The sequence below is a fragment of the Carassius gibelio genome, chromosome B5 (genome assembly GCF_023724105.1).
Source record: "Carassius gibelio isolate Cgi1373 ecotype wild population from Czech Republic chromosome B5, carGib1.2-hapl.c, whole genome shotgun sequence".
In the NCBI taxonomy this organism is placed as follows: Eukaryota; Metazoa; Chordata; class Actinopteri; order Cypriniformes; family Cyprinidae; genus Carassius; species Carassius gibelio.
Window position 1 is genome coordinate 31,306,809 of NC_068400.1, and position 27,261 is coordinate 31,334,069.

At 36.3% G+C, this 27,261-nt stretch overlaps 1 protein-coding gene across 3 annotated transcripts; it reads right to left on the bottom strand.

The window, feature by feature from the left end:
- Positions 1 to 447: 447 nt before the first annotated feature.
- Positions 448 to 27,101, bottom strand: myo1ca (myosin Ic, paralog a). Of its 3 annotated transcripts, XM_052556938.1 has the most exons (33): positions 26,974 to 27,101; positions 26,592 to 26,774; positions 11,967 to 12,125; positions 10,965 to 11,080; positions 10,389 to 10,587; positions 10,235 to 10,315; positions 9,841 to 10,023; positions 9,620 to 9,718; positions 9,419 to 9,532; positions 8,987 to 9,058; positions 8,730 to 8,849; positions 8,475 to 8,557; positions 8,203 to 8,308; positions 6,298 to 6,378; positions 6,117 to 6,208; positions 5,920 to 6,014; positions 5,786 to 5,832; positions 5,627 to 5,707; positions 5,432 to 5,537; positions 5,184 to 5,301; positions 4,990 to 5,103; positions 4,654 to 4,730; positions 4,484 to 4,552; positions 4,308 to 4,392; positions 4,048 to 4,207; positions 3,119 to 3,202; positions 2,955 to 3,048; positions 2,797 to 2,855; positions 2,117 to 2,252; positions 1,812 to 1,882; positions 1,629 to 1,726; positions 1,363 to 1,462; positions 448 to 1,255 (listed from the first exon to the last, which is right to left on the bottom strand). In XM_052556938.1, exons 3-33 carry the CDS (start codon positions 12,090 to 12,092, stop codon positions 1,235 to 1,237), a joined length of 3,087 nt encoding a protein of 1,028 aa, XP_052412898.1. In that variant the 5' UTR covers positions 12,093 to 12,125; positions 26,592 to 26,774; positions 26,974 to 27,101; the 3' UTR covers positions 448 to 1,234. The 3 variants fall into 3 exon arrangements, with proteins under 3 accessions (XP_052412898.1, XP_052412897.1, XP_052412896.1); XM_052556937.1 differs by lacking the exon at positions 26,974 to 27,101 and having other exon boundaries at positions 26,592 to 26,881; XM_052556936.1 differs by lacking the exons at positions 26,592 to 26,774; positions 26,974 to 27,101 and adding an exon at positions 18,566 to 18,895.
- Between the last annotated feature and the right edge of the window lie 160 nt (positions 27,102 to 27,261).

The window sequence follows — 27,261 nt, forward strand, 5'->3', positions numbered from 1 at the left end:
TGTATTTACTGTATGTTTACAAGTAACTGAACTCATACTTGCCGCACTTTTAACTGCATTTCTGTATTTTATATTTAAGTATTTCGAGTATTTGCAATGTATTTGATAAGTTTCAGAGGTCGAGTATATAAGCAGGCAGCTAGTGTGGGTTATCATGAGATTGTCAAACAGTGTTATTGAACCATTAAGTATTTTTTAGATAATACAATTATTATACCTGAATGTATATGGCTATATTCGAAGGGTAGGCACTTAACAAACAGCATATTATTTTGTTTATATTGGACAATTTAACTGAAACAAAAAAAAGGTTTGTCAGCTATTCTGGAAGACCAAAATTCCCCGAACACCCCACTTCCCTCCTCCACTGATAATCAGCAAATCAGAGGTCAGAATGAGATCAATTTTACATCCCCTTTTTGTTGTCATTGCCCTGTACTTTCCACCTTGTGTTATTTATTAAAATATTTATTTATTTTGTATACAATATTTATTGTTCATAAGTGCAAAAGTGAAATATGTTTGTTGTGAACAAGTGTGTGTGCTGAATAAAAAAAAACTAAGAAGAACTTCTAGTGCATGTGTATTTGTGTGACAAAGGTTTTTTTTGTTTTTGTTTTTTACACACAACAGACAGTAAGTCAAGTCATACTGAACACTTGATGCAGCCTAAACTTTGAAATATTGTGACTGATCTGTGTTTCAAAACACTGCCAGAAGAAGCCGTTTTTGGCATCCGGTTTTTTTTTTTTTTTTTTGGCAAGTTTGAAAGATTTAATAAAGCAAACCAAAAATAATGCATTAAGTATAATGTCCATAATTAACCATAACATTGTGCTGACAAGTAATTGTGTTATTCGGAAAGCACTATTCTTTCTCAATTTAAAACGATTATCTAGTTAATAAGAATTCTCAAAATACTCATAGTATATCTGCATAGTATAGCTTGAATTATTAACATAACTGAAAAACAAAGATTCATTTAATTGGTCAGATGAGAGAAAATATAAAATAACCTCATCAATTAATTCAAAATTATTAAAGCATAAGCAAAATTTAGTTTAAAAAAAGAAAAGATTACAAATGTCCTTTAAAATACACTTGCTAACATGCTAAAATGTGCTTTTGGAGTGAGACTGAAATAAATGATAAGTGTGTAGTCTGGCTCTGTGTAGTGATTGGCTAAAGCACTCCTGTGAAATGATCTGTCTGCTGCTGGTGAGTCATTGGCTGTTCATGAGATTTGTGGGGTGGTCTGGAAAAGAGGGACCAGAGTAATCAGTTTACTTGCAAACAACATTAGCTAAATAATCCATTATATTATTACATTCTAACCAAAACCATTGCATTTTTCAGCCTCACCACAGACAGGTGTCCATTCTTGGTCTTAACCACTCGCAGTTCTGAACCACTGGAGAAATCTATCACTCCCTCTTTTCCCCTCGATACGGCAAACCTGATACTGGAGAGTAAAGCATAATCAGACTGAAAGCAGTAGACATGCATACATACACCTGCTGTAAATTAAAGTTCTCATGCCTTTCTAGAGAACATCGCCAGCACTCACAAACACAGTTTGTCTATTAAAGGATTTACCACTGTGCACACGCACATACACACACACACACCTGTCCTGGCTGATGTTTACGTTGTGTATCTTATCTGCCATGATGGCCAGCTTGGTGACAGCCTCAATCACATGATCACATTGCAGCACCAGGTCACCCTAAAGGTCAGAAGGTCAAAGTGAAACAACAGAGGTCCAACTGCACAACCAAGACAATCACAAAGCATTACAGGGCCTCTCTCACCTTCTGCTTACTGTCAGTGGTGGGAACATGCAAAACAAAGAATCCATCACTGAGGGAACTAACAGAGATACCTACAAAAAGAACAAACCGAGATTGTATGTTATTGTGAAGTGTTACCCATAAGACATCAATGGCACACTAGTTGTTTGTCACTGATGAGAATTAATGGTTTGAGTACTAGGGAAGAGTATGATTAGCCAAGAATTAGATACGGTGAAAAACAGGAGTATGAAACTTTAATAAGCTAGGATGTCATACAGAATTGTTAGGCAACAAAGGAGAGAGCTGTATTACAGTAACATTACCCAGCAATGTGCCGTAGTCGATACGTTGTTTGATTTTGGCTTCCTGGACCAGCACAGCAGATGAAGTGGTCAACAGCAGCTGACGCACACGTGCGCGGAAACCGTGCCGATCGTACTTAGTGACCGCTACACCGTACTGAAAAAAGAAAATAATATACAAACTGATTCTCAACCCCGCTAATATAAACCTTAAAAAGTATTACATAAGACTGATAGAACTTAATAATACTGGTTCACTGGCTTCTTTTAATTACTTGTCATTGTTTTGTGGTAAGTTGATTCTGTAGAAGCCATTTATACTGTTTTTTTGTTTAGTTCTTTTGGTCCATATATTCTAGTGCGCCCTCTACAGGAGAACCAGGATAAAGCCTCAGGTACATGTGTTTTCTGCTAGGAGCACATAGTCTTTATAACTTTTTCCCCTTATCTAGCCTTTTTTAAGTTGTGCTCTTTCTTTTACAGTTCAAAATGTATTTGCAGTTTATATTGTAGATCATTTATAAATACTGTAACATTAAAAATGAATATACAAACAACTTAACCTCATTCATTGTGGACTTTAATGACTAAATACATGGAACCATGTGACCAAACAAAAAATCTAAAAGCATCTAGTACATTTATATGGAATACACAAACATTAAGCTATAATTTTACACAAAGCATAAAATCACATTTACCTTCACCTTGTTGTCAGTCCCAAGAGTTTGCAGAACTTTGAGATTGATTTCTTCAGTCTCTGTGGTAATAAAAATGTGTCAGTGAGTTTCTGTGTTTGTTGGTCTATGTATTTGTGTTTTTCAGCAAATACATTTTATCATGTGTTTGTGAATATTACCCAGTCTGGTGGCTACGAAGAGTTTGGGAACACTTCTAAGGTAGCAGTCCTTCTGACCATTAAAGATCGCACTGGCCACAACCTTCTGTTCCAACTGCAGACAGCATGAAATCAGTTATGGTTGTCCATGTATGTGTGTATTTTCTCTTGTGTGAATGCTGTACCTGCTTCTTCCACTCTGGCTGGATTCTCCTGCAGTAGTCATTGACCATGTTGCGGATGCACATTCTGTGAAGGTGCTCAGATGCCTGTGGGGAAAAACAAAGTTGTACATTCACAGCCATTCAAAGGTTTGGAGTCTTTTTGAATAAGGGTTCCCAGACTTTTCAGCCCATGACCTCCAAAATAATAGTGCCAGACTGCCAGTACCTTGGGACCCCCACTTTCTTTTGAAGTGGTTAAAGTATACAAACATTTTGCACAACGATGCACATGCACTTTTAGAATAATGACAACACAAAGAAACACAACTGTCAACTAACATAATTTAACCTTAATCTTGTCTAATTATTTGGGTGGGCAACATGCTGGAGTAGAAAACTCCACATTGCAGTTTTATTTTTAATTCAACTTATAATCTTTTGTTTATGGGTAAAATATGCTATTTCTGATTCTTAAAAAAATTACTTGATTTCTGGTAATCATCTTACCATCATCAAATCATCAAACTCGGGTCACCATGAGTGCAGCTGCTCTATGTTGACGCACTATTTAATTATACTATATAATTTATTCTTGTGAGGGCAAAGTTTAATTTTCAGCATCTAGCCATTACTCCAATCTTCAGTGTCACGTAATCCTTCAAAAATTCATTCTAATATGCTGATTTGGTACTCAAGAAACATTTCATATTATTATTAACATGGAAAAAAAAAGATATGTTTTATTAACATGTTTAGTTCAAATAAATATATATATATAATGCATCCTTGCTGAATAGTAAAAGTATTTATTTAGAAATTTAGTGTAATCACACTGACATCCTCAAAACACAGATTTGTTAAGTCTCCAGTTGGTTTGACCAAACAGAGCTCATTCAGGTTTAATTTAGTATCACAACTTATCATACCTTTATCATACATTATTATCATACCTCAGTGAGTGAGGGTGGTGGTCTTGGCCAGCCCTTTTCGAGAACACTTTTTGGCAGATTTCGTTTCACTTTCATCAAGAAAGAGAACCGCACATGATCCAGAAAGTACTCATTGTCAGGGCAACGAGGCTCATTGCGCAGGATGAAGCCTTTGATGAACCTGTGCAGTTAGGGAAGGATGAAATTAAGGATTAAGAAAGGACAGAATCAATGACACAATCAATGTTACTCATTTACCTACATGATAAAACCTCTCAAACCTGCGTATAGTGTCAGCTGCTTGTCTACGATGCTTGGCCTTCCTTCTGCCTTTGACTCCTCTCCACCATGACTGGATAACAATTACTGCAAGATGAAAGAGACAAACAGATTGGCTGTTGCCTTCCTTTTTTATGTCTGTCTGTCTGTCTGTGTTTTGTCTATTTGTCAAGGTTACCCGCGTGTCGGATCCGGTGGTACTTGGCTCGCTCCCTGTAGCCCCGCCAAGATGTCTGCAGAGTGACGGCTTAAAAGCAACCCAATACTGTAAGTTTATTCATTATATCATAATAAAAACTAAGCAAAAGAGAAGTTCAAAAAGCAAGTGCTTGCAGTGAAAGAACATACCAATGGTTTGTTTCTTGGCCTCAAGTGCATCCTCAGTCACAAACAAAGTCCTTGGAAAGCGGATAAAGATTTTGGACCTAAACAGAAAGCAAACTAAGATAAACTAAACACCAGCTCCTCCACTGCTGCCCTGAGCCAGAAAAGGAGGACCTAATTTTTACTATTTTTAGGGTTTCAGTTTTTTTTATATATATATATATATATATATATATATACATATACATATATATATATACATATATATATATACATATATATATATACATATATATATATATATATATATGTATTTAAAAAAAAATGGTAGTGTGTATATCTGTTCTTCTCAGCCCTCACCTGCCCAGTTTGTATTCTTCAGGTTTGTAGTTGAGGTGTTTAACCAGAGTGGCAACCCCCTCTGGGAGTTTCCCATGCCAGTTTGGCCAGGTGTCAGGACACAGAGACTTATACCTGTGCAAGAAACAAAACACAAAACAAGGTAAAAAAAAAAGACCATCTGTTAACAGAAAGACTGGATGCACAAGACTGACCTCTCTAAGAACGCCTCATAGTTTCGTCTGTATGCAAATCCAGCTCTCCTTACTCTCAGATTCTCCATCAACCCCAAATACTTCACCTGATGCCTGACCAAAACCTCATCGAATCTGGCTGAAGCAGCAGAGGATGAGGAAGGAGGGAGAACAGCACACACAATGTCAGTAACATCAAAACAGGGAAATACAGGCATTATGTGTGTGCAATTTATTGGTCTATCAACACAAAACACATATGAATTTACCTGGCTGTTTAGCATCGTTGGGTTTTATGCAGCGTACATACGATGGTTCCTTAGACATCAGAATCTCCATCAGTTTAGCCAAACTGAGCTTGAACTGTGTGGCAGCCTGAGCAGAGAAAGCAAGACTTCATTTTTCTGTAAGTTTATTTACAGTATGTGTCTGTACGTGTGAGTGTGTGTCTGGGTTCATCTAACCGTCTCTGGCCTTCTCTGGTCCATCAACTCATCTGCATGGAAGCACTGACTGACAATGTGATTCCCCGACTGACACAGCACCTGCAATGAGATACAGTTGGTTTAAAAACACATAGTGTTCAGCCATAACATCATGCTCACACTGTAAACACACTGTACCTCCTTCAAGTGTCTGTATAGCAGGTCATTATTTTTGTCCAGAAACCCTGAAAATAGGGACAAAAATGACAATCAAGCACCAAACTAAGTGAACTATGGGCAGACAGATGGATGAATGGCTATTCTCTCTTCACCATTGACGTTGTAGTTGACCTCTCCAGCATAATGAACCAGTCTAAATTCCTCTCGCCCAATAGACTTGCGGATCTTCCCATTGGCCATTTTATGACTGGAACATGAAATGAACTAATCAGATAGAAGATCCTAGTAATATCTTAAACATGAGGCATGCTGCTTAAATAATGGAGACAGAGTATGCTAGTGGTCCTACGTGACAAAATGAGCATGGCCTCCCAGAGTGTCCTCCAACTTCTCCAGAAAGGTGATGTCACTGGCATCCCCTCGTCTTAAACACTCTTCATCCTGATTACAATAAATTTGATTAGTTCATTTCAATTCAATTTGGATGAAACAGAAAACCTCATATTTAGATGGAAAACACACAGACAGACCAGAATGGCGATGATGCCTTTATGTTTCTCCTCCACCAGGTCACAAATGATTTTGTTGTTGAAATATTCCACTCTCTCCCACTGGAATATAAAAACACAAGGAACGTCATTTTTACATAAGTATAACAAAAATGATAAAAAAGAAATGCAGTCTGTATGCATACCAAGGCTGTGTTTAGTAATATTGTGAAATATTGTAATATTGTGAAATATTACTACAATTTACAAATATCGGTTTTCTATTTCAACATGTATTACCATGCAGTTTATTTATGTGATAGCAAAGCTGAATCTTCTAGTTTTCAGTGTCACATAATCCTTAAGAAATAATTCTGATATGCTTATTTGGAGCTCAGGAAACATTTCTTAATATTATAAATGTTGAAAACATTTGTGCTGCTTAATATTTTTGTGGAAATATAAATTTTATATATATGATAAATATGATAAATTTTTTCTGGATTCTTCTTTAAATGGGAAGTTGAAAAGAACAGCATGTATTTGAAATAGAAGGGTTTTGTAATGTTTTAAAAGTCTTTACTGTGTAAGGTAACAGAGCGAATCTGACAATTTAAGATTTGATCAAGACAAATTCCACAAAGAGCCACATGATGAGAAGACAATGTCATAAATCTGTCCAGATCCTAGCGTCAGCCAGTCTGAAGTAAGCCTAACCAGCCAACTCTTTCACAGCTTGGAACATTAACACTTGTTGATAATCCCAACTCAGGAAGGAGATTGTGACAAAATATCACTGACAATTTTGTTGGGCAAAATAACCGAGATGATGGTCAAAAAGATGCACAGCATGACCATCACATGTAAATCCATGATAGAAATCATAAGCTTCCTCAGACTGGTTTCCCCCACCCAGGACAAAAACCAGACTTAAATTCCTTAAGAGACCTTTGAACCCCTTTGGTCTTCACAGAAGAACACATTCTTACTTCACAAACTGCCTTTCTGTGTATATATGCACCTAAATGATGCTAAAAGAACTTATGAGCAACTAATCATTTCTATGCACAACTCCATATTATGCATGTAACCCTCACATTTGACTATCATGTGCTAATCACGTATTGTGTATTTGGAATAACTTTTGAATAATTTATAGGATTGTATTCATGTTGGGTACAGCTACTGTATATATGAGTTTGAAAATTCATGCTTTAGACATTTCTATCAATCAACAATTTGTCAGATGTATCATATTCTTGTTAAAGACATTGTGTCCAAAATTACACTCTACAAGAGCGGGAAATTTCAGACCATGTGACTGATAAGATAACATGATGATTTACTGTATGTATTGGGAGGAGAAAAATAGCTACACCCTAAGCTAAGACAATGTCTATTTGGTCAGGACACCATTGTGGATGTGTCCAACAGAACAAAACCATCTAGTCTCGTTACTTCTATTCCTTTACTTTAGTTTCTATTCTTTTCATCGAGAGTTTAGTATTCTACAACGCTGTTTCTCCGAGTTCCCCTCAAGTCTGTGACCGCCTCAAAACTTCATTCTCTTAAACTCATTCTTTTCTCACTTTCAACTTGCAATTTGTATGAATGTGTGAGTGTGTGTGCTAGATTAGTTTATCCAACAAAGTCTTATTCATATTAAAAAGAGAAGTTTTATTTAATATTTAAATAAACAGGACATACACCTAAACAGAGGGGTTTGCTGTGCATAATCAAGGGTTTATTTAAAGTGATAGTTCACCCAATGATGGCAGAATTAAATTTCTTGGGTGAACTATCCCTTTAAATAGTAAAAGTTATTTATTAATTGAAATGTCTTAAGAAATGTACTAATTCAAATATTTTCAACATAGGTGAACTTAGATATTACAGTTTCTCTGTTTATACACTGACTTTTGTACTGTTTATCTTCCACAGACTCACCACGATCCCCTCTGCCTCGTACTCCTCCTGTTCACTTTTCAGAGTGAGCTCAATAAACAGCTGCTGCAGTTTTTCATTGCAGTAATTAATGCAAAACTGCTCAAAACTACACACAGAAAAAGAAAGACATGAATGTACTTATTAACGTTTCCTTACTTCCATTTTGATATCTTTTTTATAGATTTTTTTTTCCTATAATACAATGTTTTAGTAATTCAAATAATCGGTTTCTATTTGACTATTTCTTCAGTAAAAGAGCGGGTCAAACAGACCTGTTGTGTTGAAAGACCTCGAATCCATATATGTCCAGCAAACCAATAATAGAAGAACATTTACTGGAGTAGTAGACTTCATCCTGTAAAACACAAAAATATAATAATCTTCATAATCCCTCCACTAGAGGGCACAATCAAACCTAAAAAGCACACTAAGTTCCAATTCATGCATGTGAGATGAAATTATGACAAAAAAGCCCCCTTCAGCAAAAGCAAGGGCACGGTCCTTATCAACAGAAAGAACCAACACACCTTAAAGGCCAATGACTGGTTTAACTTCTGGACAAGCCAGGTAAAGGCACGACCATATATGGCTTTGGCCAAAGAGTCCCGAGCAGACAGAGCCTGTTCTAAACTCAAGGGACTGATCATCTGAAAGCAAACACACAAACACAACTGTTTGTTCACAACTGTGCTAAAAGACAGAATGCATGAGAATATTAGCAAAGATCAAGCATTATGAAATCTGAAAGTGAGACAGAACAGACAAAGGGATTTTGTGATATTACCTCCTCCCCTTTGGCAACCATTTTCTTGTGAGTAAGAGCTTCTTTCAGGACTGACCCGTCCACACCCAGCAGCTGTTGACGAAGAAAAAAAAACACATTCTGCAACTATGTATGTGTGCAGGACATCAAGAGGCCAGCTGTAACACTAAATAACAATGTGATCATTTCAAAACATTTGCAACAAAATATTTTTGGGATATATTTTTTTATTTGTAATATTGCCTTTGAAATCAATGTAATATCTATTTAATGGTATTCTATTCAGACAAGTTTCAGATGCGGTCACTCTAGGATCTAGCACCCTATTGTGAAATTAGCACACAACAAACCTGAGACAAGTGACTCTAATGAGACAGGTATCGAATTCCCCAGAAACAGGTATAAAGTTCAGACACATACTGAGTTATCACTTGAGACAAGACATTAACTCACCTGGGACAGATATTGCAGTTGAGGTTCGGTGGTGACATGTGTCTCTCCCTCCTCATCTTCACCGAACTGTATGTTACCCAGATGTAAAACACTGGCCACAATCTCCATCAGCTCCTAAAGAGGAGAGGAACTTTATAAGTGTGTTTCCTGACTACAACAGATGGCCTACTGTCCAGTGGATCTGGATGTCCAGTGGTGTACCTGTATCTCCTCCTCATTAAAGCCAATGATGGTGAGAGCATTTCTCACAACTTTCCAACCGTTCTTATCACTGATAGAGCTCACCCGTGGACAGTTACCCTGACAGAGAGAGTGTTTGTTACAAACAAACCACAAACATGCCGATAATGCCCATGGCCCAATAATGGAAGACAAATCTGCTTTCGTTCATGGACACACATAGACACCATTTACATAAACACCTTAACCAGGTAATGATAATGTTGTGGGTTGGTTTTCTCCAAACCAAGTGTCTTCAAAAGAGGCTCTTCTCCACCCTCCAGCAGCTGATAGAAGATGTGGAAGTTTCTCTCACCATGGTTCTGATGGGCCACGCGGGATTTCTCTAACAGGTAGATTAGGATGTGACCTCCAATTGGAGCGCCCTAAACAAGACAGAAAGAACTGTTTTTAATGGTGCATAAAATGTAATGTTTTGTTTATAAGATCAAATATTGCCCAAAATGCCCAAATATTTCCTAAAATATTATAATACATATTGGTCTTTTGCTAATGTAAACAGCTGAAATGTAGTACATTTGGGCTGGATTTAAGCAAAGAGTTCTGTTTTTAAACTAAGAAGTGCATTTCATTTACCTTGTAGTCAAACTGAATGTCCATGTATTTCCCAAAACGACTCGAATTGTCATTCCGGAGAGTTTTAGCATTCCCAAAAGCCTGTTGTGACAGAGTGAGAGTGACATTAGGAAACTGTGCACAGAGGAACCTTGCAATGTTTGTGTGTGCTTACCTCCAGTACTGGGTTGGACTGCAACAGTCTCTCTCTGATAGTGTGTGTGTTGTTGCGGGTAGGACAGATGTGTGTGTAGTACTGAAGGATTTTTTTGGAGGCCTCAGTCTTTCCAGCGCCACTCTCACCCGAAATCAGAATACACTGATCTCGTCTCTCAGTCCGAAGTGCACGATATGAATTATCGGCCAGGGCAAAACTAAAGTCACACAAACAGATACAGAATCACTCACAGATAATAAAACCAATAACAGTTATGGGTTTCAAAACTATAAACTTTTCTTCATGTGTGCGAACACAATTTTTTTTTTTTAAATCCTATAAAATCATTTTACAAGTACAAATTTCTTTCCTCTATTTACATATTTTCTTCCCATTTCTATGGGAAGGATTTAACATCTTCTTTAAATGAGTATGTGGGTGTGTGTGAGTGTGAATGTGTGTAAGTGGAAAGTTGTATGCATGGTCCAATCTCCGGAATCTCCAGGAAAGTGAGTCATACTAAGAGAATTGGCGGAATGTTCTCATGGATTCTCACGTCCATAATACACAAACACACACACACTTAACACTCACATGTGAGGGGAGATCTCATAGAAATTGACTCCTCTGTGGCGCTCCATGTTCTGTTTGGAATAAATCTCCAGCTCTCTGTAAGGATTCACTGACACTAGCACTGAGCCAATATATGTCTAATAAAGACAAGTAGAAAAATAGAAAGAAAGCAGAAAACCACATGTAAATGCACATTAAAACATTTTGATTGATAAGATTTTTTAATCTTTTTGTTTGGCTGCACTTTGCACTTTGATAAAAAAATACAGTAATATTGTGAAACATTCCAATTGAAAATACATTTTGATCAACTCAATGCAATTGAAACCCTTAAGGCCTTTTTTCATCTTCGTAACACAATTTTTTTTTAAATGTATGAAATCCCTGAGCTCTCTGACCCTGAATATAGACAGCAACGTAACTGAAATGTTTCCAGGTCCAGAAACGTAGCAAGGGCATTGGTAAAACAATCCATGTTACAATCAGTGGTCAATCGTAATTTTACAAAGCTATGGGAATTTCTTCCCCTCCTCATCATGTCTGCCGCAGCGACCCGCCATTGTGGATAGTATCACGACACATGCTGAATAAAGTTATTATTTCATTTTTTGTGCACAAAAAGTTTTCCTGTAGCTTCCTGAAATTATGGTTGAACCACTGATGTCCTTGCTATGTTTCTTGACCTGAGAACATTTAAGTTGCGTTACTATCTATGCAGGGTCAGAGAGCTCTCGGATTTCATTCAAAACATCATAATTTGTGTTCCGAAAATGATCAAAGGTCTTACGGGTTTGGAATGACATGAGGGTGAGTTATTAATGATAGAATTTTCATTTTTGGGTGAACTATCCCTTTAATAAGTTTAAAGAAAACTTACTGACTGCAAACTTAAACAACATTTTATATTTTATCTTATAGTATGTACATTCTCATACGTTGCATATTCTATGAAATTGTAATCTAAATGTAATTAAAAGTATTTTATTGTATTTTATAGTAAGATGGTGTTTGTGTATGTCTTACATAAAAAAGGCCCTCTCTGTACCGCCGGCGCAGGTTTTCAATGAAAGCAGCTTCGCTGTTGTAATTCTCCAAGAGCAGGAAGTCTTGGACGCCGACCCGATCTCTTGCAGAGAGAGCGCTCTCCATCACTAACCTTACACCCCCCTCTACACCAACCTCCTACAGAGAGAAACAAAGTGAGGCAGAAACTGAAAAAAACACAAAGAGAACACTAATGCAAACACGTACACACAGCAGAGCCACAATACAGGAACTGAGAGTGTGTATGTACACTTACAACCAGGCCCACATGGGATCTGCGACCTCAGAAATTCTGAAGAAAGTTCCATTGATTTACACAGAATTGGAAAATCCGTCATTCACAAAGTTCTATATGTCCCCCCACCCCTTGCATGTTTTTTTTATTAAATGCTTTGGGTAATTTGTTAACACTTAGAGAATTTTGCAGATTGCAAAAATGCAAACATAGAAGTTTGGAGATAGCCTTTTTAAGGAAATAACACAAGTATATACAGCAAATACCAAAAAAAAGTACAAATCACTAAATGACAAACAACACACATTCATCCGAGTACAAAGTTACTGAGGAAGGGCGCCATGGAAATATTTGGCAATGTTTCCTGACACACAGTTGTCTGCTTTTCAGAGTTAGTGCTGGTACCTCTGCATATAAATCCAGTGGAAAATCTGAAGACTTTAAGTGTTTGAGGAAGTGTGTCTTTGGAGTGGGTTCAGAAAGAGAGCGAGTTTGTGTGTGTGTTTGAGAGACAGGAAGGTCACCTGTGGAAGCTCATGCTAAAACAATAATCTGCTGGGAGTAATACAGTGTGTGAGTGGATGTTCACTTTCCTTGGCTCAGCTCCACTGTTGTTCCACAAATTATTTTCCAATGAATTAGTGATAAGGGTCCCCTAAAATGCCTAACAAGATTTTAACGACCAGAAACCCCCTCGCCAGACACCTGCACTTTCCTTTAGCAATTCTTAATCCATTGTTCTCCTTGCCTTGTGTGTATGTTTTAATGTACGCTAACACAGTAGGATGCAGATGTATGCACATGAAAACAAGCTCCAGCAGATAATGATATCTGTTTTTAAAATGCACTCTTTCCTCATTGTGCCCCTCGTGTTTTCTGTGTGCCGTTAGAGGTGTTTAAATTGGCCATGCTTTTTTAAAACAAACAAGTTTAAAACTGCTTCTGATTTAAAAACAACCCGTCAACAACTCGAAAACATCTTATGTCGTGTCTATTTTTATGATGTAATGGACATGGAAGTGTAATCATATTTTTTTTTTCATCATGATTTGTTTTTATAGTTAATGTTTTTGACAAGTTTCATCAGTTTCTAATCTTGAGTGTTGTTAACAAAACTTGTTTGAGCCGATATGACAGACTGAAGATTCATTAGCTAAACTGAAGCCAAGTTTGGAATGGTTTTGACTTAAAAGCTTGTTTAGGAACTATGTGCACAGATTTTTGTGCAGGATGTAATAATGACAGCAAGAGGTTGAGGTTGAAATAGGTAGTGAAATATTGTTTCTTCCGCCACCTCTTCCTCAGACTCAACGCTCATGTGGGTTTTCAGATTGAGGACACGCAACATGAGTGAACGCAACGGACAAAGGCAACAAATCTTGCACTGTAAAATGATGAGTTGATTTATTCATGTTTTAATATTTCTGTGGTCAGCTTTTGATGGATACCAGGGATTTTTAAGTGAGGTGGAATCAGTGATCTCTGATCTATTTGGTTTGCTGGCTTACATGGCTGCAGTATGCTGTGTTTTCTGCAAACTAGCAACCCAGGCTGCTAAAATACTGGGCAAACTGTAAGTGGGCAGAATCACACAGACCAAAACAAAAACAGACATTCAGATATGGAACGCACATTTTCAAAGTTGAATAACTGGCAGTAGAATTGTTTTTTGGAGAAACAAGTAATATGTTTTCTGAATATCTGCAAAAAATAGTATTGTGTTTTTATGCTTTAGTACAGTCAAAAATAAATACAGCACCTTTAAAGATGAAGTGTGTTATTTTGTGTGCAACAAATGAAAATGCAAAAATAGATTTCCCAAAATGTCTACGTGAGTTTCCAACCGCACCTATAAAAACAGTTCAAAGTTTAAACTGTAGTAGTCATTTTAATTCTTTAGTCACATGACTAAATTTGGTTACATTAATATGCACTCTCAATGACCAAGCAATTAATGACCTAGTGATCTTTTGACTATTGTAAAATCTGGTCCAGATTAAAGGTCTCTTTAAATGCTTTTTAATGTTTCCTTAGGTGTATTTATATTGTTAGTATGATTTTTACATTTAAAATTTAGAAATAAAAAGCATTTTTATATCCTGACATTAGCCCTCTGGCTTGAATGCTCTGTTTGAAGGGGCGTGTCTGCTGTGAGACTCCGAGTAAACCACAACTGTTGTGATTGGCTGACATCTTTGCATTCGAAATGCATATTACATGTTAAACTCCTCTCAAATATATATAAATATATTTTACTATTACAGCTGTCGAGATTAACGAATCGTGGAAGTGTTGATTATATAATTATTTTTTCGATCTTTTCCCATCACATGAAAGGCTGCAGTGATGAGCATTGAGTAGACAGAGTCGGTTTTTCGCGTGGATGCAGTGATCTCGTCATTATTGCAACACGTTTTCTCTCACAAAATGCTTTCACCACAGCTAACAGCAAACACATGAATACAGTAAGAGCTCCGTTGTGCAGCATAACAGCGTCATTCATTGTAACGGCAATTTAGGCAAGTGTGCAGATATACTCGCGATGTGTAACAGCTCCAGAAACAAGTTAGCTTTCTTTGATCGCTCTCTGTAGTTAAATCACAATTTAAATAACAGATTTGTTTCATGCTACTAAGAGAAACAATGTGAAGTTGATCGTTTAGTCACTGGCTTGATTCACTGATGCATTAACAGTATTAAACGATTTAGAAAGAAAGTCTGTGTGAACTTGAATGATTAGCTACCCATCAGAAATCACTGATCACAGATCAGGCATTAATGAACACTGTTACTCACTGTTTGTGCCGGTGCTGTCGAATCCATATCATAAAAGTCTGTTTGTAACGCCTGTCGCCTGTGCTGACATTGCGACTGAATTATATGTAAATATTTGGGCGGGCAAAGCAGAGAAAGGGGAGGTAACAATTCTCGTTACAACGTCACAACGAGGAGATTCAAGATCAGCCTGGTTGAGCTTCCATTTTCTCAAAGGCAGAGAAAGATAGAAAAATCTCAATTTACACCGATTCAAATTTCTAGAAACTTGGGGAGCATATACAGGCTAGGGGAACTCATATTAATCTTAAAAAACCTCAGAAAGTGAAATTTTCATGTCATAGGACCTTTAAAGATTGTTCTGTCACAAAACTGCCAAATTAGAATGGTAATTGATATAAACTAAATAACCACAGTTTCTTTTTTAATACATGATGCTAAAGTGTTGGATATTTTTGATAGTTTCTGAAAAAGTTACATTCAGTTTTATAAAGTTTCGTTCATTTTTATTGAAGCAAATGTAATTCCATACAAATCCAACTTCCATTTTGTCAGACAAAGTTATTTTAAAGGCTAACTGAACTATTGAATGCAGAATAAAGGCAACATTATATGAAAAATAAGTAAAGTCAACTTTGGAGCCATTTACCATGAGCAACTTAAGATAATATACAGCGAGAACTCCACTCACCGTTTGGCACGCACTAGGACCATGGTTCAACCTAAATCTGACAACGCATCTGTAATAGGTTTTGCTATAAATAACACGCAAAACAAACAGGGTTTGGCAAATATATGTTTCTGCTGATAGATGCACATTCTGGCTTTCCAGTACATTGCAACAACCATTCACTCTTGTTCAATGCGAATGCAGTTTGCTGGAATATGAGCAGAAATGTATTCTGTCATTATCCAGGTGCTGATAGCACACGTTGATAACTGTGTTTAAGCTAAACTTGTTTAAACTTTGCCAGTTTAAACTTTTGAGAGGACGCGAGCAGTGAGACAATTTGTATGTGCGCTCATCTGAAGCGTGCAATCCCGCACCTCAGAATGCATTCAAATATTAAGCTCTCACTCTTAAGTTTTGTGTTCAAATGTACACATTCACGCAAAAATTCTGTCAAAGTGCACGTCTTGGTAACTCTCCTATAGCAGACATAGCTGGCTGAATGTACTGGATCAATGCACTGGATCATTGCATTCTCTTAAAGTGACAGCACTTTCTTAATTTTAATCAAACAGCAACAACAAAGAAATCACTCACTGCTCTTGACTGAATAGCCTTTGTAACTTAATAAAGATTAATCTTTAATTTATAGTGTCAAATATGCAATGCTGTTTTATATTTCATTACTTTATTCAATTTCTGTAGATAAAAACTACTGTTAGACATACCTAAAAAAAAAAAATGTTTATTTTATTTGTATCTTTACTCTATTGTATTTATTTGTGCTGTTTCTTGTAGTCAAATAGATTATTCTTATTATCTTTATTTTTATTTGACGGTATAGTTTTTCCCTAAACATCAGCACATACCGAACATTTCCGTACTGAAACAGCGGCTCTAAAATGGTGATACAAACTGAACCGTGAGTTGAACCGTTCCATCCCTAAAATCTACACGCCTTATGTATATCTAACATTTTAATTAATCAAATGAAAATTTAACAACTTTTATTTTTGGCATAGTTCTGCACAACAGAGGTATAAATTAAATTAATGCATTTAGCAGATGCTTTTATCCAAAGCAACTTTCATTGCATTCTGCCAAACAATTTTCTCCTATCATGTGTTCCCAGGGATTTGAACCCCCAACCTTGTGCTTGCTAACGCAATACTCTACTACTTGAGCTACAGGAACACAGGTATATGAAGTTAAAACATGGAAAACATGATATTCCTTAAAAAATAATGTTTAAACTCATTATTATAAAGAATATTATTGTCGTTATCGCTTTGAAGTACATTGTACAATGCTAATATATTTCTGTCATAATTTCAAGTTAAAATCAAACTTCTATTTTGACGGGTTGTACAAGGCCTTTGAGTTTCAGAGTGAATTTGACAATGGTTTTCTAAAACAAAACTCGAAAATGTTTAAGTTTTCTCTCAGAGCAGTCCTGGTGATGTTCATGTTTATGTAGATGCTTAAAACACCATTAGTGTCATGCGTACTTCAGTCTGTAGTAGATAAAACGGCGCCACTCAGAGACATGCAAAAAGCAGTCTCTTTGTGCTTTAATATTCACAGACACATATCATATCTACTTTTGACATATCCATACATCAGTTTGTGTGTTTTGCGTGACATCCTTATTATTCTGTGAATTCCATGTTAACAACTGCACCAGGATTCTCTCTGCATCACGAAAATCATAAGGCCTTAATTTATGACTTTTTTATAAATGCAACACCTTTATCTGCATGGAGGGATGGTGTTGGATGCGAAGATGTTAGATGTATTACCGGTACCTGCATTTGCAGCCACTTTGCTTCCTCATTTTTTGAAAATTATATCAGTCCTCAACAGTTAAATATGATTTTCAAACCCATGCTGATGAAAACAAAACAATCGAGCTGACTAACCTTTGCAAAGAGCTTGCATAAGTGCACCTCTCGAGAGCGTGCAATCTCCCTTTAAAGCACATTACTGCGAAATATTTCTGGGAGAGATTCACACAAACATGCATTACAGGTCATAATATACATGTAGATCTGTCTCAATGTTAATAAAACATTATAAGAAAAGATGTAATCTCTCGCTGATCTTGTTTAAACTACTGATTATATGCATATTTATTCTCATTATTAATAACAAAGATAAAATAAAAAAATAGCTATATTGTGATTATTACTATAGTAATTATTATAAAGAATTGGAGGGGGAAATCACATATATCACATACTGTATCATACATAGACACATAACCAACATTTAAAACAACTATTTAATAAAAAAGGAAGATTGATTTTAGTGGTCTGTTCTTTCCTGCTGCCATGATGCACCAGGACAAATTAGACTTCAAATATAATGTAGTCACATGCATTTCACCACACATTCATGTATCTAACAGAGATAAATATGTGGTATTTCAAAAGTAGTAGCCTGTGGACACCATTTCTACAACTTGAGAATGTGGGTACTGTACTCCCTGAGGGAGGTGTAATACAACATTGCTGTATAATCTGGCACTGAGCCGTTTGAGTTTGAGTTTATAAGTCTCCAGCTCTTCCATATAAGGGCTGTTCTTTTCTGTGCAGCCAATATGAGTGATCTCTATCTGGGACACTAAGACAGGCAGACTGGCCTCATAGGAAAGAAATCTTGTGCAGTGTGTCGCTATAGCTATGCATGACATGCAATTCATAAAGGAGTGGCAAATGACCAAGCCTCTGTGCTCGCTCAGACTATCAAAAAACATATCTGCAACCCACCATGCACATACATACACTGAAAACACTAAATGGGGCATTTATTTTCACCGTAAAACGTCACTGTTTGAAAACAGGAATACAGGCATACACTACACACCCACATAGATGTAATTAAAACAAGAAGTCTTACCCTGCGGCGGTACTTCATCCTTCTCTCTCTCTCTCTCTCTTTCTCTCTCCCCCTCTCTCTTTCTCTTTAAGGGAATCCCTCGTGCACAGTTTTCTTCACTAACAATCTTCAAGGTGTGTCTGACAAGTCTGTGTGAGCATTTTAACCCATACAGGTAGTTTCTCTTGTTCCGGCATGTAACATACACCAAAATCTATATTCACACATGCTGATGGTCCATCCTCTACACTTACACACCAATACAGCTTTCCTCTCTCACTCTAACTAAAACAAATGTATTCGTTCTCTTCTCTGTTGCTCTAGAAGTCCATGAAGGGAAAACATTGATGACAGTCTCCCACACCCAAAGCCCCACCCACAGATGATTAGTCAAAAGACCACTTTAGAAACTTCACAAACAAAACACTTCTCTCTCTTTCCTGTTATCAAACTTTCTTGCTTTACTTTGTAAGTCAATCTCTGTCAGTCTCTCCCTCCTTTTCCCTATCTTCAATAGATCTCTTTCTTCAACAGTTTGTATTTCCACCATCTGCTATCCGTCTCTTTCCCTATGCATACAGAAAAAAAAGCAGGGCTGAGTCATCAGTTTACAAAGGAAGGAAAGAGAAAAAGGGTTGCAGGTTTAGCTTTTGCAGAATCTAACTTGTGTGAGTAAAAGGCAAATAAACAGTTAGGAAAAGTAGTCTAACATCATCTGATCGCTGACACTACATGAAAACACGACTTGAGGCTATAAAAACAGCCAAACAAACGTCACATGATTCATCCTCAGAACATTTCTTCTCTTCCCCCTTTCTCTCTCTCCCTCGAGTCCCTCCCTCTTTTTCCTCATACGCTCAGGAACATTTGCAACAAATAATCACCGAATAGCTGTTAGATGCATAAATGTCATTCGTCAGCAAAAGCCTAACTATTTGTCTCTCTTTTTCCCCTGTTTTCTTTTTCTGTGTTGAAATTACAAACAGATGAAGCACAGAAACATTGCAAACACATCTAAGCCTTTTAAAAGCTCATTTTTACTAGTTAGACTAGACAAGCAGTGCTTCAAGATTACAACAGCACTGGTGCCCTTTCTGAAATTATCTTACTGGACTTTATGTGCAACCACTGCCTACATATTTCCACTAAAAACTCTTTCTGACATATTTCTATTAAATGTCAATCACTACTAAATACATTATTCAATTCAAGGAATCAAAGGGATTCAAGGATATATATATGTATATAAGTTTGGACACACCTTCTCATTCAAAGAGTTTTCTTTATTTTCATGACTATGAAAATTGTAGAGTCACACTGAAGGCATCAAGGGCTATTTGACCAAGAAGGAGAGAGAGTGATGGGGTGCTGCGCCAGATGACCTGGCCTCCACAGTCACCGGACCTGAACCCAATCGAGATGGTTAAGGGGTGAGCTGGACCGCAGACAAAAGGGCCAACAAGTGCTAAGCATCTCTCGGGGAACTCCTTCAAGACTGTTGGAAGACCATTTCAGGTGACTACCTCTTGAAGCTCATCAAGAGAAGGCCAAGAGTGTGCAAAGCAGTAATCAAAGAAAAAGGTGGCTACTTTGAAGAACCTACAATATGACATATTTTCAGTTGTTTCACACTTGTTTGTTATGTATATAATTCCACATATAATTCCACATGTGTTAATTCATAGTTTTGATGCCTTCAGTGTGAATCTACAATTTTCATAGTCATGAAAATAAAGAAAACTCTTTGAATGAGAAGATGTGTCGAAACTTTTGGACTGTATTATATATATATATATATATATATATATATATATATATATATATATATATATATATATATATATATATATATATATATATATATATATATATCTCTTCCACAAAATTTAATTTTATGCTCAATTTCCATACATCATGCTGCATTTCGGAAGTGATCATGCATAGAAATCACTGGTAAGAAAAAAATGACCTAACTGGCCAAATTCTGTCTGAAATAAACAATATAATTTTTTTTGTGTATTGAACTGTAGTATTTAAGATTTAATCAATATCATGGTTTTACTGTTGTACTATATGTACTGTACTGTAGTATAAGCACAATTGTGATGATTACCAGTGGCCAAATTAAACAATGCTATTAGGTAGATATTAATCTGCAAAGCGTGTGCAATATTGCTTAAATACTAAAAGAAAAAATACAATATCAAGGTTATAGAATTCTCAATCTCTTCTCCTCTTGGCTGTATTTTGAAAATCATTTCCAAACCATCACAAAGCTGGAAACACTTGGCTTATGTGGAGGAGGCCTGATGTGTGATCTCATGAATCATATTTATAGGGCTAGTGGAAAACAGAGGGAGACAGGAAGATGACATTTTAATCAATCCAGCATGCCACGGATACAGAGGGTATGCACTTTCATAATCTCCTATTTAAATTTAAACACAAATTTACTCATGGGTACCAATGAGCTGTTCATGCATATTCCCAACTGAAGGGCTGAATGAATTATTCACAGCATTAGACATGGCAAACACGGAGCAATGATGGACATGGTGACCATGGTAGCAGACAACAAACACACATAAACACACCCACACACATCTAGTACATAATTAATCCGGTGATGAACACATGATAAAGGCAAACTCACACCAGCCCCCTTCAGGATCGTTGCCCTTCCAAACTGACACACAAACAAACAGTTTGCATGTATGCTGTAAGATCACTTCAGAGCCGCTGTTTCTTTTTTTTCTTTGCTTCAGTATGGTTCGGCATTTCTTTTCTCTACATGAACAACTGTGCCTTTCATTTAAAAGCAAGCATGCACACATGCACAAACATCCTGTACTGACCACCTTTTTTGCTCCTTCATCACATCACTTAACACTCATAAATAGGCCTAACCAGACTAACCTACTGACACACATAAAAAACACAAATATTTTCTGGCAGACATTCAGCTGAAAGCATCTCTGAGAAGACATGACATCTTTTTATGTTTTCTGTGTGAATCAGATTCCGAGTCACTGTACAGTCTGAAAAGTGGACTTTACAACAAATGGCAAAGCCTGTGATCTGTCCACACACAAGCAATGGTGTAATGGACTGAAAGCCCAGCAAATTTGAATAGAACTTTTCAAAAAAACATTTGTGGATATTCCTAAAGATACATACCTTTATTAAATATTTGCAAGTAAACTATATTGTCCGCTTGTTAATTAAAGGAATAGTTGAGTAAAAATTAACATTCTATTATTATTTACTTACCCTCACGTCATTCCAAATCTGCACTATACAAAAGAAAACATTTTTAAACATGTTTTTGTTTGAACAATGAAAGTCAGTGGGATCACACTGAGACCATTTTGAGACCCACAGAAGAAATAAAGTGATACCGGTTTTGAACAACATGAGAGTGAGTAAATAATGAAAGAACTTTTATTTTTAAATGCAGTGATCCTCAAATCTGGCTCAAGAAATCCACTTATCTGAAGAGTTTAGCTCTAAAGCTAATCGAACTCACCTAAGTTAGCTAATCAATGTCTTCAGGATCATTACAAAATCAGAGGTAGGTTTGTTTGACTAGGGTTGTAGCTAAACTTTGCAGGAAAGTGGATCTCGCGAGCCAGATTTGAGGATCACTGCTTTAAAGAAGTTCACCCAAAAATTTACTCAGCCTCATGTCATCTCAAACCTCCAAGTTTCTTTCTTATGTAGAACCCAAAAGAAGATATTTTGAAGAATTTTGAAGAATCCCTTCAAAAAAAGGTAAACTGTTAAACTGCTGGATTCTCGATTAGGCCTTTGTGCAGTTTTGAACAGCTTTAATCCCAGAGACATCTGGATGAATTCCTCCCTCTGAATAATGTAAACAGTGTAATTTATCAAATCACTATGGCAGATCATACCTGCAAGCAGAATTACTCTAAAGCAAGAGAACATTTTTTATTTTCTTCTTCTACTTGACCCAGCATGCATGGATTAATTTATGCTTTTTATATTGGTAGTGTGTACAAAGATTCCCTGCATTAACAGCTTCAATTTCACCATATCCCATTCTGTTCCAAAGTGAAACTGCTATTTGAGACTTGGAATGAACACATGGGGTCCTGGTAATTTCAACAGAGCAAAGTAGACATACTCTGTTGCAAGAGTTGCAAAAGTGCACCATTCCATTTAACAGCACTGCACGTTTATGGCAAAACATGCTTTCTCTGACAATAAAGAAGAACATTGTTAATTATACTTCCCAGGTATGTTCTAATGCAATATTCATATTACATTTCAGAGTAAATAAGGTAAATGTACCTATTAAGCTCATGTACCCATAAAGCACACTTCCATTTTTGAGCTCAGATTATAAAAAGAAGAAAATAATGTATTATCCTACTTGATGTCTTAATCAGTTGATGCTTTTGTGACTATACACCTCCTGTAATTTTAAGTCAATCAGATCATTATTACACACTGAGATATGAGTATCATGTGTTCACACAGTCTGGCGGCCATTTTGAAAACTTTCACCAAAAGAGGAGCCCTTTAAATGTGCATTTTTTTTTTACTTTTTTTTTTTTTTACATTTAAGCTTTTATTTTGGGTATGTTTCACTACTTACTGTAAAATAAAGAGATTAATGTTTAGACTTTTGCATATAACCTGAAACTTGGACGTGGGAAATAATAAAAGACAGTTTTAGCAACATGCAGACGCACTAAATCCATAATATTATACATTTACAGTTTATTGATGGTCTGTGGTTTTATACTGATGTAATTTTTATTGTGACATCAATAAGAAAAGGTATAATTTCATAGATATTGTTATTAATAATAGTTGTTCATAGTAAAATATGTATGAATTTAATACATGATTTAGATTATTTATTTTGCAAAATATTGTCATTTTAATAAATATTACATACAAAAATTGTTGCTGCTCCAAATAAGCTCAGTGTGCTCTCTTTGAGCTGTTCCACATTGAACATCTATATACTGTAAATACTTCATAAACAGACTTTAAATATTAACTGATGGTTGTCATTTTAAATGTATCTTTATATAATGGTTAATAACTTATTTTAACAGCTTTAAGATAAAAAAATTTAAATGTAACTATAGTTTATGCCCAAAGATGAACGAACCATGTCGTCCATACAAAGGAGTAGCCAGTCATATCGGTCCAGTAAAAAAGGGACTAAAGGCTAGAATCCACTACACGACTTTTAAAATATGAACAGATTTCACATACCATTACAGACTTGTAAATACTCACAAAGTAAAACAGGCCATCATACACTAAACGACTGAGGATCACACACTAGCAGACTTTAAATTCCTTCCAATCACAACAAACTCACACAGACATGTGTGCATTGTTTCTAGAAGACGCGTGACAAATGAAAACAATATGCATTCTAAAATCGGCTGAAAATATCAAGCATGTTTCAGCAAACAGTCTACTCTGACTGATGGAATCAAAGTCTGTAGCTAAAAAAATCTGTGACCATCATACACTATGGCATTTTGTTTGGAATCTGTCAACTCAAATCTACAGACTGACTCCAACCTTTGGCAACAAGCATGAACTCCTCCAGACTGTGAATCAGAGGAAATCGAGGAAAAGATCATGAAACATTTTCCAGCCTAGGTGACATACAGGTGCATCTCCATAAATTAGAATGTTGTGGATAAGTTCATTTATTTCAGTAATTCAACTAAAAAAGTTAAACTTGCGTATTAAATAAATTCAGTGCACACACACTGATGTAATTTAAGTCTTTGGTTCTTTTAATTGTGATGCTTTTGGCTCACATTTAACAAAAACCCACAAATTCACTATTTCAACAAATTAACATACTTAATAAGACCAATAATAATAATAATAATAATAAAAAATAAGTGAATTGTTGGCCTTCTGGAAAGTATGTTAACTTACTGTACATGTACTCAATACTTGGTAGGGGCTCCTTTTGCTTTAATTACTGCCTCAATTCAGTGTGGCATAGAGGTGATCAGTTTGTGCCACTGCTGAGGTGGTATGAAAGCACAGGTTTCTTTGATAGCTGCCACATTCTGGGGAAACCAGAGACTTATATTGCATACTGTAAAAAGGGGCATGATATGTCTCCTTTAAGAGATTATGGATAAGTTGACATCAATGTAATAAGATGCTTCATAATGTGGCTAGTTTCATGTACATGATGTGAGCTTATTGGGAACAGGGGTGTGCTTAAAGGGTACAAAAATGCCCATTAAGCACAGCCAGACATTTTGCATTTAATGATGTACATCTTAATTGAAATACTTATGTTATTTAAAATAAAATATTTATATTTTTGTGTGAGAGATTAATATTTAATTTTAACATAACTTCTTGTTCTTAAACCAATATCTTTTGCAGTAAAACTGTCTCAATGTAGATTTTGGTGAGCTTAACAGGTTCATTTACCCGATATACAGTACTGTATATAGTTATGTATGACTTTGATGAAGCTGATTGTGTTCTGTTGCCTGCAGATGTCACCAACATGGCACTGACGTGAACTTGCTCAACAAACTATGCAATTAATTGCATCACACTGAAAAGATTTAAAACAGTTGGAATTAGGCCTAGTGCTAGTGTACTTTTTGCTCGGGGTGAAATACAAGATGAGAACTCATACAGAGATGCTTTCAGTGGTTACCAGGATAAAAGTCATAAAACAAAAGTATCACACACAGTTGTTATACCTACCGTTTCCATTGTCATAATCCTCAATGATGTCTGAATTTGGGAATAATCAGCAAGTTAACTGAAAAATCATTAGACCAGCTACAATACAAAGAAATGAGAGTGAAGTAGATTGAAAGACAAGGACAGATACTGTATGTTTAGTGTAATCACTGAAGCTTAGTTTGGGCTGCAAACACATAATATTGCAACAGGGGTTCAATCTTGTAACACATCCAAAATTTCTGTCTAGAAGTTATGAAGTACACTTCAAAAACAGGAAGCTTTCACTGGGGAGATATCCATTTTTCCCCACTGGGTTCATATCAGCACCTTGAAAGGACACTTTAGTGTACTTACTGTACATATCAGTACATAAATGGCACCTTTTAAAAACAACAGCTTTTGTACCTTTTTATGAGTTTATCATTGCTTTAAAGCAATCTAAACTGTGTGTAAATTAAAATGTAAATAATTGTATTTATCTTATTCTTTCATATTTGGTTTATCTAAAAAAGGAGGGGGAATATGCTATAGGCATTTCTACAACTATGTTTGTGGACATTTACACAAAACAATACACATTCTCACTAGTACATTCCATTTGTCGACTAAAATGTTTTAACAGTGGATATACACAAGATATTTCTGTTACTTTTTATCAGATTTCCACCACAATGTCACTTTCACCACATTTCTAGTGATAAATTGTGTTCTGTAACATTCTTAGGTAAAATTATATTTTATACACTCAGGCTAAGGCTAGTGAAAAAACTTGCAGTTTATGTATCCAAAATACATTGTCTTCACTGATAAATATTTACAAATAATATGTGTGTAAAATTGTTTGCTGTATTGGAAATTATGCCAATAACAATGAAATATGCCAATGAAAAAATTGAAAATATTATTTCACTATAAATCCATACATGAAAGCAATTTTCGGATATGAAAATAAATTTGCAAGGTAGTTTGAATATTCTTGAAGAACAGGTATTTGAACACACAAAATTATATGATTTTTCTTATTTTATGAGGACATACATTCGTAAAAAAAAAAAAAAAAAAAAAAAAGTTTGGGGTTGCCCTAAATTGACCATGACTTAACCTAATTAAGGTGTCATTACTGTTCACTCCTAATTAATCTTGCCACGAGACGCTTAGAAATAAGAGAAAGCTAAAAGGCAGCGTGGAGAACGAGACGCGTTTAAATCGTTTAACTGACAGCCGCCAAACAAACTACACTCGTTTTGTTAAATTCAGGGACCATGCAAAACTAAGGTGTCTACATGAGCTGGAAAGATTACTACACATATTTAGGAGCCATTTGTCTTACCTGTAAGTTTTCCGCTCTGGTTTCAACAACACAACAGCCTGAAGTCCACTCAAATGTGACGCTCGCGCTGTGCAGAGGACGCGCGCTACGGTCCGCTTCGCTTCAGTGAGGCTTCAGAGCATCACATGTCATTCCTGTAGACAGGTGTAGAGAGCACAGCCCACCTGCGGCGCGAGCACATCACTGACCCAGTAGAAGAAAGAGGAATAAAAGACAAACAGAAACTAATTAATCTGTTGAGATATTCTATGAGCACGACTAGCGTGACCGGAGGGTGGGAGCAGTTTTGGAATTCCTGTCCCGCAGATGAGCGGTTAAAACAATGGGAAAGAGCCGAGGGTCGCACACACCCCTCGAAATAATTGTTTTCTCAGATGCTTACCCATTTTCGGTCCAGCCCCTGTGGCGCCCCAGAACATCCCAAGGATTCAAATGTTCCGTTAAATGTAGACATGTATGATCGACTGCACTGCTTACTATAGCATATATCAAGATTAAAAAACGAAAAACAATCTAAGTAGTCATCTGGGATTTAAGTGTAGAGAGACCGCCTGGCGCCCCCTGCTGTCTGTGAATGAATCATGCAGAACAGCGTTTCAATGGTACACCTAATGTTTCATGGTGCCTCACTAAAACAGCCCTACCACCCTGCACTGCAGTGATATGATAA

Bases quoted from the DNA above. Each gene is read 5' to 3' on its own strand.
- myo1ca (XM_052556936.1), bottom strand. The intron at 5,104-5,183 runs GTCAGTCTTGTG...TTTCTTGCACAG, and splicing joins TATGAGGCGTTCTTAGAGAG to GTATAAGTCTCTGTGTCCTG. The intron at 2,253-2,796 runs GTAAATGTGATT...TTCTTTTTTCAG, and splicing joins GGACTGACAACAAGGTGAAG to TACGGTGTAGCGGTCACTAA.